The 14,704-nt window shown below is 47.5% G+C and overlaps 1 protein-coding gene across 1 annotated transcript; it reads right to left on the bottom strand.

Annotated features, from left to right (window-relative positions):
- Positions 1 to 3,463: 3,463 nt before the first annotated feature.
- Positions 3,464 to 13,310, bottom strand: znf296 (zinc finger protein 296). Its single transcript, XM_062386550.1, has 3 exons — positions 13,036 to 13,310; positions 10,352 to 10,717; positions 3,464 to 6,849 (listed from the first exon to the last, which is right to left on the bottom strand). The coding sequence occupies exons 1-3, from the start codon at positions 13,085 to 13,087 to the stop codon at positions 5,114 to 5,116; spliced, it is 2,154 nt and encodes a 717-aa protein (XP_062242534.1). The 5' UTR covers positions 13,088 to 13,310; the 3' UTR covers positions 3,464 to 5,113.
- Positions 13,311 to 14,704: the final 1,394 nt, after the last annotated feature.

The following is a 14,704-nucleotide window of genomic DNA, read 5'->3' as shown; positions in this document are numbered from 1 at the left end:
CTTTCCCGTGTCTATTTGACATCATGAAGACCGTGTCGATTAGCGACTGTAATATGACAGCCATACTGTAAACAGTAACAGAAGAGGTGTTTTTAAAACTGCAGCACAAAAGAAAGGTTGTATTCTTTGGGTATATACAGAATGGATGGTTTTCTGTGTCAGCCACACCTCGTCTTTGCAATCTTTCAATGGACGACCTCAGCTGATCTCTGGGATGAAACTGAGCCCAGGACCTTGATTCCGGGGAAGATCCTTATGTAGGTTAGTTTTGAAATGTATTTCAGCATCATTATCCGGCAACAATTTCTGCCTGTTTGATGGAACACTCTGTCTCCTGCTGTGAAAAAAGAGAAATCAGTGAACTTCCTCCTGCTTTATACATCAACCTGCCTCCAATCTCACCAGCACTACCTCATTCTGGGACCAAACTCAACTGACTCTCCTCACTCAGAGCGTGTCCTCAGTGAACATTGACATTATATAACACCCCATATAAGAATGAACCATCCTTGTCTCTCTGTCATCGCATTATCTGAAGGTGTTGAATGGCAAAAAGAGGGGCCACTTGATTGACGGGTGGATGCCTTGGATGGTGTAGCCTCTCACCCCGTCCTCCCACACTCTCACTGTTCGAGGTTGGGAGGGCGAGTGGAGGGAGGAGGAGGAGGAGGAGGTGGGATTGAGGTGTGATGGGTGTAATTCCACAGTTCAGGTTTCACTCTGCGGTCGTTGCGGGAGGAGGGACGAGAGAGAGAAGGTGGGGATTGTGGGAACTGTGCGAGGATAAAGAGCAGAGAGGGAGCCCTGCGGTTTGTCTGATTGCTCCCGAATGCATCTTTCCTTTTCTTGTTATCCCTGTCTCAGTCGGCCCCACTGATGATTTAATCCTCCACCTCAACTATTCGGATGAGGACAACAGGACGGGGACTGCAGAGATGATTGGAGTCTTTGCACAGCATAACATAAAAATGTAATTAAATACTCCCAGTTAATTGGCTTTCTACATGACAAAACAAAATCTTCTCATGTATTAGTGAGGGCCTCTCATTGCCACAGGCCTCCCCTATAGGAAAGCAAACAAACAGCTGATAAACTCCATTTATTGTGAGCATTTTCAGAGCTAATCATCATAAATTTAATCTGAATTCGTGATTGCGATGCTCCTGCCAGAAAACCATACGTCTCGTCTATAAAATCCATGACTACCCATGAGGCCTAGCAGTCCGATGGCTCAGCCAGCAGTTTATGATACTCTATTATGGCTTATGCAGTGGGTGGGGATCTATGTCAGCCCTGGAGTGGTTTCCTTTTCTGACACTAAAATAAGAGATTCTCAATTGCTCTTGGTAATTATGGATCCTCAATGCAAACTAACTACTGTGGGGTTCCCCAAGGTCTTGTTGTGGGTCCTATTCAGTTGGACTTGCATATACTTTCCCTTTGGCAAATTCAAAGTCTTTGTGATGGTATCTGCTCACACTCTAATGTGGATGATTCTCATTTAGACGTCTTGGTACAAAGTTTCGTAAAAAAAGGCTTCAAACATGTTTAAACTACAGCAAGAATTGAAGTTCGATTAGCTGTTTTTTGTCATTATTGAATTCAAATAATTAATTACATCAACCACTAATGTATTATAACTATCTGCAATATTTCCTCTGTTGTTCTTTTGATGCTTTTGATTTCACAATTTTTCATATGTAGCCTTGTAAGTTTAATTATTGTTTAGTTGTTTAATGATAATATAAATTCGTTTTTTGCTTTTTTCCAATAAGACTATAAAAAGGCTGCCTTTGTATAAATAAACAATAAAGATATTTTATAACAACTTACACAAATGTTTTGATAAATAAATTGGCATTCATGTATTTCAGAAAAGTAATATATCGTACTTGTAAATAAAAATAAAATAACAAAATAATGCATAACAAATCTTGTTTGTATATCCAATATTATGGATTATGTGGATAAAATGATAGATGCATTTATCTATCTATCAACTCAAAAACTTGCTATCATTAGAAAACAAATAAATGACAGATGTTTTCTCTTCACATCAACATATATTTTCATTATAGAGGTGAACAGTATTTAACAAAAGTTGTGTTAAAGTATGTACGGCATATTGAATCTGTGTTTCTGTCCTGCAGCGACTTCTCCCAACTTTCACATCAACAAAAGCTGAGACACAACTATTAAATCTCAAAGTCCACATTACTACTGCCCTGGGGCACGCACTGGTCAGAAAACACACACCCACACAATGTTGGCCTCTCTCTCCTATTGGTGGACCACATCATGTCCTCATGTTGTGATTGGCTTGTCTGGGTGCTGACACTGGCCTGTGCAGGGTTTGTGAGCCGCTCAAAGAGGTGTGGACTGCACGGAGACAAAGGGCACTCTAGGACAAGAGAAAGATATCCACTTGCTGTAGGGGCTTCTGCACTGTGTTCTGCAGTGTATCAGCTTACCTAACATAATTGGGTCCATATGAGCACCAAATGGCGCTGGCAGTGGCGCCCAAACATGCGAGCCGGGCAGAGGTCACCAGAGGGAGAGACGGAGGATGTTACCTGTCGCCAACACAGCTTTTTCTGTCTCTGTGGAGATGAACGGACAAACTGACTCATCTGGGTCTGAGGGGCTCCTGTCTTCACTTCCTCCTTATTCTCTATAACACAATGGTAATTGGTAGGAGTGGGTGTGTGTGCATCTGGTGCAATAACCCCCCCCCCCTCCCATCCAACCCCACTCCTCCTCTTCATCTACACAGCCCCCACCCTGTTGAAAGCTCATTAAAAGACCTGCTGTTAATGAGCTAGAGGGATCATAGAACTTCATCTTCATTTTTTGGGGGGGGGGGCTGGGGGTGGAGTTAAGGCCAGAGATGCTGGTGCAGAGGTTTTTTATGCACTTAAAATGGAGTCAGCAATTATCCCAACCCCTTGACACTCCCCACCCACCTTGCCCTGCTTCCTAACGTGCCCACAAACAATAACCAAACTGCTGCCCCCCCCCCCCCCCCCCTACGCCTCATCAATTTTGTATCCTGAGAATTCCCTGTCGCTTGTGTCCCATCACAGCTCACTGCACCCATCCCACAACCTGCTAGATGACTGACACCATCGCGAATAAATCTATACAACCACACATACCAGTAAGGACGCGCACACACACACATATTTACTGGAATTACATTACAGCGTTTCCAGACAAAGCCGCCAACATCCCAAAGATGTAAATAAGGAGTGAGGGTCCCCAAACCACACACTCAAATTAAAAATTAATAACTCAGCGCTGACTGTGGTCCTCAGAGGAAGGACCGCCACTGACGGAGACAACATCCTGGTGAGAACAGACACTTAAAAATAGTTTCAAAGCTTTGTTGTTGGTCCCAGATTGAGACTTTTTTTTTTTTATTAATTAAACATGAATGGAAAAAAGCTACTTAAAAGCAGAGAGAAATTCCACAACACAACACATTTCACCTCAATTCTTTTATTGAGGCTCCTCATGACATGGTACAAAATGCTGTGGAGTTTACAAAGACAGCAGAGTGGTACAGCTTCACAACAGCCAGCGTTCAGTGCTGGGAAAAAAGTGGAGGGGATGTAACAGTGACAGGCAGATAATATTATCAATAACAATAATAATAATAACAATAATAATAAGTATAGCAACAGCAAGTATGTGAATCTATGTACAAAAATATTGTCCCTGAACAGTTACACTGCATGCATTCGCAATCATTCATCACATATGAACTGGTTTTCCCTGACACAAAGTATAGAAATCGTGGTATTAAAGTCCTCACAGTAGTTATGAAAATGGTGGTGGCGCTCTACTTGAAGTCTCACTCTGGACGTGTGTTAGAATCCTCATCGCTGACACTTGAGGATACATGAGGATGCGTTCAGGACACATGGTCACAGGACAGGCGACTCAAGTAGAGGACTATTTTTTGTTGTCTTCTGTACACAAACAACATTCGCACAACTTACTCACTCACGCAAGTGCTCTCTATGACCGCACCTCTCAACCCTGTAGTTCAGCAGTGAAACAGACTTTATCAGCTAAACAATCACCAACATGCAGCATTCATAAATTAGGAATAATAACGCAAACACAGGCAACAACAAAAAGAAAGAAACAAACAGAAGGACAGTTTTAAACGGCTGCAAAACATGCACAAGCTTCAAGCTGTCCGGCACTTTACAAATGTAAACGATGAAAGAGAGGAGTTACCGTCACGATACTAAGTACACAGAGAGGAAAATAAAGATACCCACCCGTTTCACAAGGAGATAAAATGGCAGGGTGTTTTCTTATGCATAGAAACTAATTATGGGAAAGCATCAGTGGGTGAGACTTTACAGTCCCCTCGTTCACATTTATAAAAATAGTAAAGAAGATGGTCCATACATATTGTCACAAAGTCAGAGCGCAGCCTCGCATGGCCCCGTGAGCCCTGTAAACATTATGTTAAGTGACAAGTGTGAGAAACTGCAGGCGGACAGTGTTTGGATTCGAATTACCCCTGTGTCTGTTCAGGACGTCTTTAGTCTTTAAAAGGTCTTCTCAATGGAAAACAGCTACAGGTAGCATAATATCACCCCTCCCCAATCTGTTGATACTGAAAATATATTAACATCCCTCTATCGCTAAGGTTTTTGTATTTGTTATTATTCCATTTTTCTATTCGTTCTCTGTGTTATCTGACAGTTAATATCCGACGCCACCTGTCCAGTGGGTCACCAGGGACATAAATCACTCGTCTTTTGCATCCTGCGCTGCAACATGGTGATCAGTTTCCTGTGTCGGTGTGGACTGTGGCGGTTCACTTCCTGTTCAGCAGCTCTGGTAATCTCCCTGTTGAATGTCACGGCCCTGTTTTCTCTCTGTGGTCTGTCAGAGCTGAAGGCACCTAGTTTCAGCATACGACGGGGGGGGGGGGGGGGGGGAAACATGGCCGCTGTGTGCGTTAGTGCTGACGGAGAGGACCAGACCGCCGCCTGCTGTGATATTGCTATCAGGGGATGGGATGATTTCTTTCTATTTGCATGCCGAGTTCAATCCTCTGCGGTGTTGTGTTAATGTCACCGGTGTGAACAGCTCACACAGCCGAGCTCACTACTGCACTGCTCTCAGGTGGGAGTGTGCTCACCATGGCCGGACTCCCGCTCTCCGTATATTCTGCTTGGAACTGGCCCTCCTCCTGCTCCATGTTAACCTCCGCCTTGCCCTCCATTTCTATCTGATCCAAACTGGCTTCATCCTCCTCCATTTTCACCCCCACTGCTTCTTCTTCAGCTTTTATCGCAGCCAAAGTTTCGGCAGCGCTGGCCTGCGCGTACGCTCCGACGCTGCCGTGACTCAGGCCGTGCACTTTCTTCAAGTGTTTCTCCAGCGTGGCGTACACGGTGAAGGGCACGCTGCACAGCTGGCACACGAAGGAAGCTTTAGCCCCCTGGGCGCCGTGGGTCTTCATGTGGCGCGTTAACTTTGAGCTCTGGGCGCAGGCGTAGTTGCAGAGGCCGCAGCGGTACGGCCGCTCACCCGTGTGGCTGCGGCGGTGCACGGTCAGGTTGCTGCTGTTCCTGAAATGTTTTCCGCAGTACTCGCAGGCCTCGTCTTTCTTTTTCTTACTGGCAGAACCAGCCGTTGTGTTGATGCTGTTTACAGCGACGCCAACACCTCCCACTACGCTCCTGCGCTCGTTCTCCCTCTGCCACTCCTGCACTGCCTCGCTGACTTTGGCTGAGCTCCATTCCGTCTCCTGCTCAATTATCTCTCCTCTTTCATTCTCCCACTCTCCAACGCCTCGCACTCTGTCGCCCATCTCCGGACGTTTGGGTGTGCAGTTGCCACTGGCGATGCCGCTCTCCCCGCTGCCCCCCGTCTCTCCGCTCTCCAGTGAGCCTTCAGAGGGGCTGGCGCATGGCGAGGTGTGCTGGGGCTCCCCCTGCCCTTCTGCCTCCTCCTCCCCTACCTCTCCTGCCTCTCTCTGGCGCTGGTACAGCCGCAGCAGCTCCCTGTCTGGCGGTCTAACCTGCGATGTCAGCAGCATCAGGCCTGAAGCTATGGAGGGGTGTTTGGGCATGGTCAGGTCCAGCTCAGTGGGGCCCTGGGCCCTCACATCCTTTCCCATGTTTCCAGCTGATTGCGTTTGAAACATCCCTCTCATCCCCTGTCTTCCTATCTCCTCCTCTAATATGGCCGTGTCCACCGACTCATATCCACTTCCTCCAGCATCTCTGTGATGGCTCCTTATATGACGGGCCAGCTGGCCGCTCTGGGAAAAGGCCTGCCCGCACACTCCACAGTGATAGGGCCTTTCACAGGCGTGGGTCCGGCGGTGGGTGGACAGGGCGTGCAGCGACTGGAAGTTCTGGTTACACAGCTCACATTGGAGGTCTGCCTGGGGGATGCCAGCCCGAGGAAAGGGGGACGCTGCTGGTGGAGAGGAGGATGGGGACATCATCAGCCCTTCGGGTGAGCTGCCAGTGGTGCTGTTATTCCCTTCGGCGAGCTCCCTGAGCCGCAGTGAAAAGTTCAGAGCCTGCAGGTTCCTGGAGGAGGAGGTGTGTGTCTGACGGGAGCGACCAGGGCGCAGGGCGGAAGGCTGAAAGGCTGACGCAAGAGCTTGGCTCAGGTGGCGTGGGTCCAGAGTGGCTGCAGCAGGTTTGTGCTCTTTGAAACCTTCTCCACCTCTCATATCCATGGCGTCCTCCATGTCCTCCTGGTAGATGCTGAAGAAGTGTGTGTGCTGAGCGTGCTGTAGGAGCGCCCATGCAGACGGAAACACACCATCACACTGCTGGCAGGTGAAGTAGGACGGCTCCTCAGGCACTGGAAAACAAAGATAATTTTGATTCATGGATGGTGGAAAAAATAGATATAGAGAGAGAACATTTCATTCTTTTGAAATATCTTGGAATGAAACAGATTTGTTTTGCCACTTTGGTGACAGAGAAACAGGCTGAACAGAAAATTAACATTTTTAAGAAGCTTTGTTGGCCAAACAGTTTCCTTATTACACATCCAGCAGATCCAAGGCAGTTTGTGCCCACCCGATGAATGAGTCCAACATTAACTCTCCAGTTAGCCCGGCTTAAGTTATGAAATCTGGTACGTGAAAATATGAATCAGGGATCAAGTCCGAGCCAGGTGAGGCACAAGAGAGAAAGTAAAAAGTGAGTGGAGAAAGAGAAACGATAGTTGGACCCACAGCAGGGCAGGAGCTAAAAGGCCGACGTTCACTCTCCATCAAATGTAGTCTCGTGAAACCACCTTTGTGCACTACAGGTCCATCACCAATACAGCAAATAAACAGTGTGTTTTTAGAGGATTTTGGGGAAATTAGGGGAACTGAAGGATTTCACGATATCTATCTGTGGTTCCTCTTTTTTTATACCGATTATTACAGCTTGAGAGTTGAAAACATGACAAGGAGTCTCCGGGATCAGGCCAGAGCCCGGTGAGGCACAAGGTTAAAAAGTTAGAGTTGGGGAGAGTCGGATAGTCGGAGCCACAGCAGAGAGGCCGACAAAGAGGCGAACCATGTCGCAAAGTACATCTGGAGATATTTTTATACGTGGATAGCTTTGTCTCCTCACCGAGAGCCACTCTCCAATTAAGCTGCAAATTGCTAATTAGCAGAACGTAGCAAACGAAGGCTTTATGCAAATCAGGCTCTGACTCAGCCTGCTTGACAAATGAGGCCGTTCTGCATAAATCAAAATTGGAGAGAAGATCCCCAAATTGAGGAGGAAAACAGTTCTTTTTTTTTTGGAGAGGTTCAAAGCCGACTCTGGTATAAGCCTCTTTCATGTTTCCTCAAGTCAAATCCTTCTGTATTTTACTGGAGGGGGGGAGGAGAGTGAAGATGAAAAAGACAGCAACTGTTTCTCTTTCTCCCTCGTTCTCCCTCTTTCCCCTCGCCCGCCCTCCCTCTGTCTGGAGACGAGAGGAGCCGCGGTTGTTCATGTCCTTTAACCTAGCCCGAGGAGGAACCCAGGAGAAGTTCAGATACTTCTTTTAAAAATAGGGTGAAGAGTGAGAGCGGAGGAGGAGGAAGGAGGGGGAAAAAAAACGATAGACAGATAGGTAGGTCAGGGCTCGGGAGATGAAAAGAAAATTAGATAAAAAAGATTATAATGTGGTACGGGGGGCCGAGAGACACCATGAAAATATGTCACCCCTTTGGATTGTACTTGAGACCCATCCTCCAACCTCGGCTCTCCTCACCCTCCTCCCAAAACCCTCCAAATCTTTCCCTGAAGGGGTGATGGGGGGGGGGGGGCTTTTGTCTCGGGGTCCTGGAGTGAAACACAATACCCAGCCAGTTTCTCTCTCCTACCCCGCTCCCTCTCTCACTCCTTGTCTTTTTTTTTTTTCCTTTCGCAAGGATTCCCATTTGGCCCGGGGTAGCACTTGAATATTAAGCAGAAGCAATAACTACTAATTAAAAATGCAGATTGGCTGGGAGCACTAACGAGCAGCAGGCAGAATCTCTTCTCCCTTGGGAGGCAGGGGGAGGAGAAAAGAGAGAGAGAGAGAGAGAGAAAGGTTGTGGTGGTGGGGGGGGATTGAAAGAGGGCAAAGTGAAAGTGTGTTGAAGATGGGAGAAGAAATGAGGATGGGTGGGGGGGGGGGTGGGCTGAGGGGGAGTGAAAACAAACAAGGAGAATAAATAAAAAGGAACGAGACAGATGCACGCGGCTCTTCAGTAATCCATCCCCCTGCCTCTCCGCTTGAATACAAAAAAAATTGGATGGGGGAGCGATGCATCGTGGGATAACTGCTCCTTCACTTCTCGTTGTCTCAGACGTTCAGTTGCCCTCCATCACAAAATACAGCTCCTGCTAAACAAGACTCCCGACCACTCGCGAGGCCGAACGGTTCGAAACCCGCTCTGTGCCGTGTTAACCAAGCGGCCAATGGAGGAGATGAATCTGGGTTCAATCTACGTTTAAGAACAAAAAAACTCTCCATTTTGAAATTAAACTTTAATCCAAAACTTATCCATTTTTGCATAATTCAAAACGCTGCCGTGCTCTCTCCCTGCGGCCTCGTGCAAGCGTTGGGTTCGTTGTATAAATTGCCAAATTAACAAAAGTCTCTCGGACTGTGAGGGAGAGGCAGAGCAAGAGATGAGAAACAGGCCAGCACAGAAGAACATGAGCGGCTGTGGACAAACGGAAACTGCGCGTGCACTCGTCCCCCGAGCGTTGCACAAAGGAAGGAACTGCAAACCTGTGGGTTCATGACAGAGAGGGTTTCAAAATGTGCAAAGGGGCATTGGCACCTTGTGTTTCTCAAGATGCTCTGACCATTTGCAACATCCTCTCATGCTCACAGATGCAGTTACCTTCACAAACTGGCCTTTGCAGGGGAAAGTGAAACATGGCTAACATTTCACCGGAACCGAACAGGAACATTTCAAAAATAATTTCTCTGACGATTCACGAATTGCTTGGGATTCGATGGACTTGACCCCCGGAGTGAGACGCTATATTCTACAAATCCCTTAAAGGCATTTTTTTCACTTTTCTTTTCTAAAAAAAAATCAATAGACAAGAAGCGAAACAAGACCTTTGGGGAAACCAGCGCTAACGCATAATAATATTTTATGCAAAACAAGAAGAGAGCGATGCCTGGAGAGACAGAAATTAGGAAAACAAGACGTGGGGAAAGATAAGAGAAGATGATGCATGCGATGAAGAAAACGCAGGAGGAAAGAGAAGATTCCCAGGAGCTCAGGTGGCTCGGCCCGGGGCAGCGGGAGCATGGAGGACATGATGCAACCTCCACCATTACGGTGTCATGATGGCGAGCAGCGCTGCACGAACACACGACCGTTTCCCACAGCAGCCTTCACGACTTCAAAAGACAGCAGATGGTTTCATAAAGACTGGAACGTGCCGCTGTGCCGGTTCGGGGAGAAGCGTGGCGTCAGGCCTCTGTTGTCCAGCACTCGTCGGGGCGACAGAGAAACATGTTTACGTGGCCCCTTCACCTCAGAGACTGACAGTCAGGGAGACGGGAAGCAGCTCTGGAGCTCAGGTGCTCAGTGTGGGGCCCTCAGGGGACCCCAGTGCACTCTGAACGCTCCTGACTCCGTTCCTCTCCACACAATTAGCCTGTGTGTCACTAACTCACGTTGGTCTGCTAATGGCAACGGCTAGCTAATGAGCTGGACTCCGGGGGGGGGGAGGGGGGGAGAGGTAGCAGTTGTTAAATGAAGAGGGGGACGGTTGAAAGGGGGAAAAAACAACAAAACAAAACAGAAATACAGAGTCACCAATTAGCAACCTGCCCTCTTTTACTGGTTCCCTCTCCGAGTGCTCACCTGCTTTGCTGGGTTCCGCCTTCACGCCAGGCTCCTCCCCCCAGACTTGGTCCCCGGCCGCCCCTCGCCTCAGCTCGATGAAGCCCTGCCCCAGCTTGGTGTTGGCGACGCGCTGCTGTGTATGGTTGGCAGGTGAGGGGGGCGTGGTGGTGGCGTTCGTGGCTTGGCTTCGGAAGCCACAGCCGCCCTGCTTATGCTGGATGAATGCCAGGATGTGGGCCAGGGGGAAGGCCTGACTGCACTTGCCGCAGGTCAGGAGGTCACGGCCCTCACTGGGGGCCTGGACCTGTGGAGGAGGGGGAGGAGGAGGAGGAGGAGGAGTAGGGTCTTCTGGTATGCCGGTGCCATCCGCCATAACAGTGGCATCTGAAAAACATGACGGGCAGAGGAGGGGAGACATTTCAGTTATCGGGGTCATCAAGATTCACAAGCACAGGCGATTACAGAGATTTTGGTCATAACTCCCCTTTGGTATATGAAAGAGAAAAACATCTGAATGTTTTAATGAAAGTGAAACAAGAAGATGGGCAAAAATTGTAATTTGATTCACTTTTCAAGCATATCTGGCAAACGTTGTTGTTTTCAGCTTCTAAAATATGAATCTTAAGTTGTTTTCTTAGTCTCTGGTGACAAGAGAGTGAATATATTTGGGTTTCCTACGACTGATCAGACAAATCAAGTCATTTGAAGATGCCCCCTTGGACCCTGGACCAAGTTTTCTTGATCAAAAGATTAATCTGGAAAATAATAATTTGTCACAGCACTAGTTTGTCAATCTCTGCCTGTTTCACAATCTAGAGCTGGGGTGTAAGGCCTCTATTGTCAATCTAGGGGGGGATTTACAATAGAGGGGGGTTTGGACACATTAACTATCTGTCCAAACAACAAAGAAGAAGTGACACATTATACATTATATGTATTTTCCTTTAAATCAAACATTCTCCCATTAAAACACCTGAATGTACTAAAACAGCCGACATCTATGATCCACGTCCCCAAGGGTCCCAGATAATCTGGATTTCTGCTGAGGACCATTTTCTGGCCCAGGCTCTGAAGAAGCCAGACTTCAACAGAAAGTGGCACAAGTGGCCGTTAGACCTCAGTGGAACAAACAAAGCAGGCGTGGTGACAGAAAGTGCTACTTTCAGTTGTAAAAGCAACGAGGCCAATCTGCTCAGCCAATACTGACCACTTCCTTTAACCAACCCATCAGATCTGCACGCTCTGACTGAGGCTGCTGTCAGAAAACACAAGTGTCCATCTCAGCAGAGCTCTCACACACACACACACACACACCTCCACTAAACACCACAACATCTGCTGAGTCAAATGACTGAATCCACACTTTGATGAGGCTTCACTCATAACACGATGGCCCCTCAGACGCTCGCAGGCGGCAGGAGCAAGGCTTTCTCAACAGGAAGTTGATTGCAATAAAAAAAAAGCCACTGGAGGTGTTCGAGATAAGAGCGGCCCGGTGGTTGTTTTCGTTTTATAGGTCACCAACATACACGACAGCTCAACAACCTGTCACATCTCTTGAGGTTTGTACAAATCTGCACACAGATGCAAACCTTTTAATTTGGGGCCCTGGGAAACTTTGGATGTGTGTCACAAATGAGAGCTATCACCTCTGGCTCTTTGAGGAAGAGGAAGAAGAGGGGGAGGAGGGGTCAGTGGTCTTGCTCAACACGGCCATGGGCACACCTTGATGCCTGGACCGGAGCCACCTGCCAGGGCTAGGCCGGCGAGTGCACAGGACAGGTACAGACAGTACAGTCTGAAGTCGGATCTCGCCAGTTGTTACTCAGAAATGTCACCTTTCCTGTTTCAGTGGTGCGCTGTTTGTGCAGACTTGCAAGGCGCGGTCACACACACGCGCGCACACACACACACATACACACAAAGAGAGACAGAGAGAGAGAGAGGATTGAGTCAGGGCCTGTGGTCACACCAGACACGCACCAATGGTCTCAACTGTAAAAAACATTGTGTGTGAGTTTCTTCTTTTTCCATCATCACATGTTTCCCCATCACGTCTGTGTTTGACCCATTTGATCAGAAACCTAACATGTTGTTTACCTGTTATCTTATTTACCTGACCCACTTTTTTTTTTTAAGTGTGTCAGGCTGTAAAAGAAGATGGCTTCAGCTCAAAGTTAAGCTTTAACAAACGAAGATGTGTCCTAAGAAAAGTACAAAACAGAGGAGAGAGAAAATGTCCCAGAGTCCAAACTTGATCGTGGTGCAACCTGCAGACATTAATCATCATGTTCGGACCTGTAGCCTCAGCGAGCAGCGTGCCAACAAACCGGTCCGTCCTCTATGAGCACGACTGCAGCCAAAGTGCACATCAGGACAAACACGACGGGGAAAAATTATAAGCTCTAACGCAAACATGTACCCAAGTGTTCGTGATGGATTGAGAAACAGCCATACCGGTCTGGATGTGGTAAATGTAAACACACACACACAAGTACTTTGTGAACCCGGTCAGAAGTGATTCAATTAAAATTACATCATGTTCCATCTCTCGTGAAATTCCGAAGGTCGGTGCCAGTGCGCGTCCAAAACCACGCGCGTAAAACCAGCTACAAAACAGATTTATTTTAGATTTGCCCCATTAAAAAGGAAAGCCCCCCCCTTCAGGTCCAGGAGTATTGGCGTGGCCGCGCGTCTCTTACCTTGAAACACACTCAGGTGCTGCGGTCTGCTTCCAAGTTTGCGTCTGGACATCGCGTCGAGCGCTGCGCGTTTGGCACCTTCCTGGGTCTCACAGCGCAAAGCTCACACGCTCCCGAGTCCCCCGCGATCCGGCACCCGAACCCGGCTGTCCCGCTGCTGCTTCTCCGGGGGGAAAGAAAGTTGTGACAGAACGCGACGCGGACCCGCTGCTGAGACGCTGTGGCCTCTGCCTGGACTCGCACTGAGCGGTGAAGGCGGCGTTCAAGTTCACACTTCTTCCCCTGCAGCCGAGCGGAGAGGGCAGGAGGGGGCGAGAGGAAGCACCGCCCGCCCCCTCCGACCCTGACCCCGCCCTCCTCGAGTAACTCGCTCTCCATCACTTTTTACCGTCACTCACTCTCTCTCTCTCTCTCACACACACGCACACACACAGTTTATCTCTCTCCCTCTCTCTCTCACACATGCACACACACTTTCTCTCTCTCCCTCTCTCTCTCTCTCACACACATAGACACACACACACACAAATAAACAAACAAACAAACACTCCCTCTCTCTCACCCACCTCTCTCTCACACACACACACACACACAATCAGTCTGTCTCTAACACACAGTCTCTCTCTCATCACACTCACACACACTTTCTCACTCTTTCTCTTTCTCTCTCTCTCTCACACACACACACAACAAAAAAACAAACACACACACACACACTTTATCTCTCTCTCACACACACTGACGCACACACAATCAGTCTCTCTCTCTCACACACACACAAAGTGTATCTCTCAGACCAACAAACACACACATTCACACTCTCTCTCTGACAAACAAATACAGACACACACCGTTGTTTGTCTCAGTCACATCTGACAGTAGAAATAAACGTGTAGTTCCTCCTCCCTGCGGCTTCACTACAGGTGAAACCAAACCGGAACCAGAGCAGAACTCATTTCTCCTTTTCGCACTGAGCAGCTGTGACCGTTAAAAAAAACACAGACAAATAAAACTAAACTTTAACAGTGACCCAGAGGCTGAAGAGAAACAGCTCCAGCTTTAACACTGAGATCTGTCGACACCTACTGACAAGACCAACCAACTGCAGCCCTCTGTGCCAAGTTAGTACATCAAATCTCTTCTGAGACACTGGCCACATGATGGATTGGTTTCTTAATACTGATGTTCATGAATGTGATGTTATTGTTTCTAAATATTGTGAAAAATAACTATTTTTTTGTTATTGATGTTGCTTCTCTGGGTTCTTTCTTTGTTGTTCTTATTCTGTCTCTAAATAACGGTTATGGAAGCCTGTTCGAGGCTGGACACAATATGTGGATGATAATAGTACAAATCTTTCCATAACCTTAATGTCTGTTTAAAAGCAGCCTGTTTGATTGGTCTGTGTGAATGCTCTGGAGCTACTTCAGAATGACTCCTTGTCATTATTGACTCCTCCAACAGTTTGGCCATAAACTTTCACTTTTTATGGTTTGAGTGCTGAACGTTGTGTGCAGAGCTTTTTTATCAAAACCAGTGCAGAGTGAAGTTTGGAAACTGTATCATCATTCCATCTGGTTTAACTGCAGTCAAAATTTTATGAAATATCTAAGGTCCTGGATGTGTGACAAAAATAAAGCACATTGGCTTTGGAAAAAATGAAGTCTTT

Source organism: Platichthys flesus, chromosome 4 (genome assembly GCF_949316205.1).
Source record: "Platichthys flesus chromosome 4, fPlaFle2.1, whole genome shotgun sequence".
NCBI lineage: Eukaryota > Metazoa > Chordata > Actinopteri > Pleuronectiformes > Pleuronectidae > Platichthys > Platichthys flesus.
The sequence above is the reverse complement of the archived record's forward strand: the minus strand, read 5'-3'. Positions and strand labels throughout refer to the sequence as shown.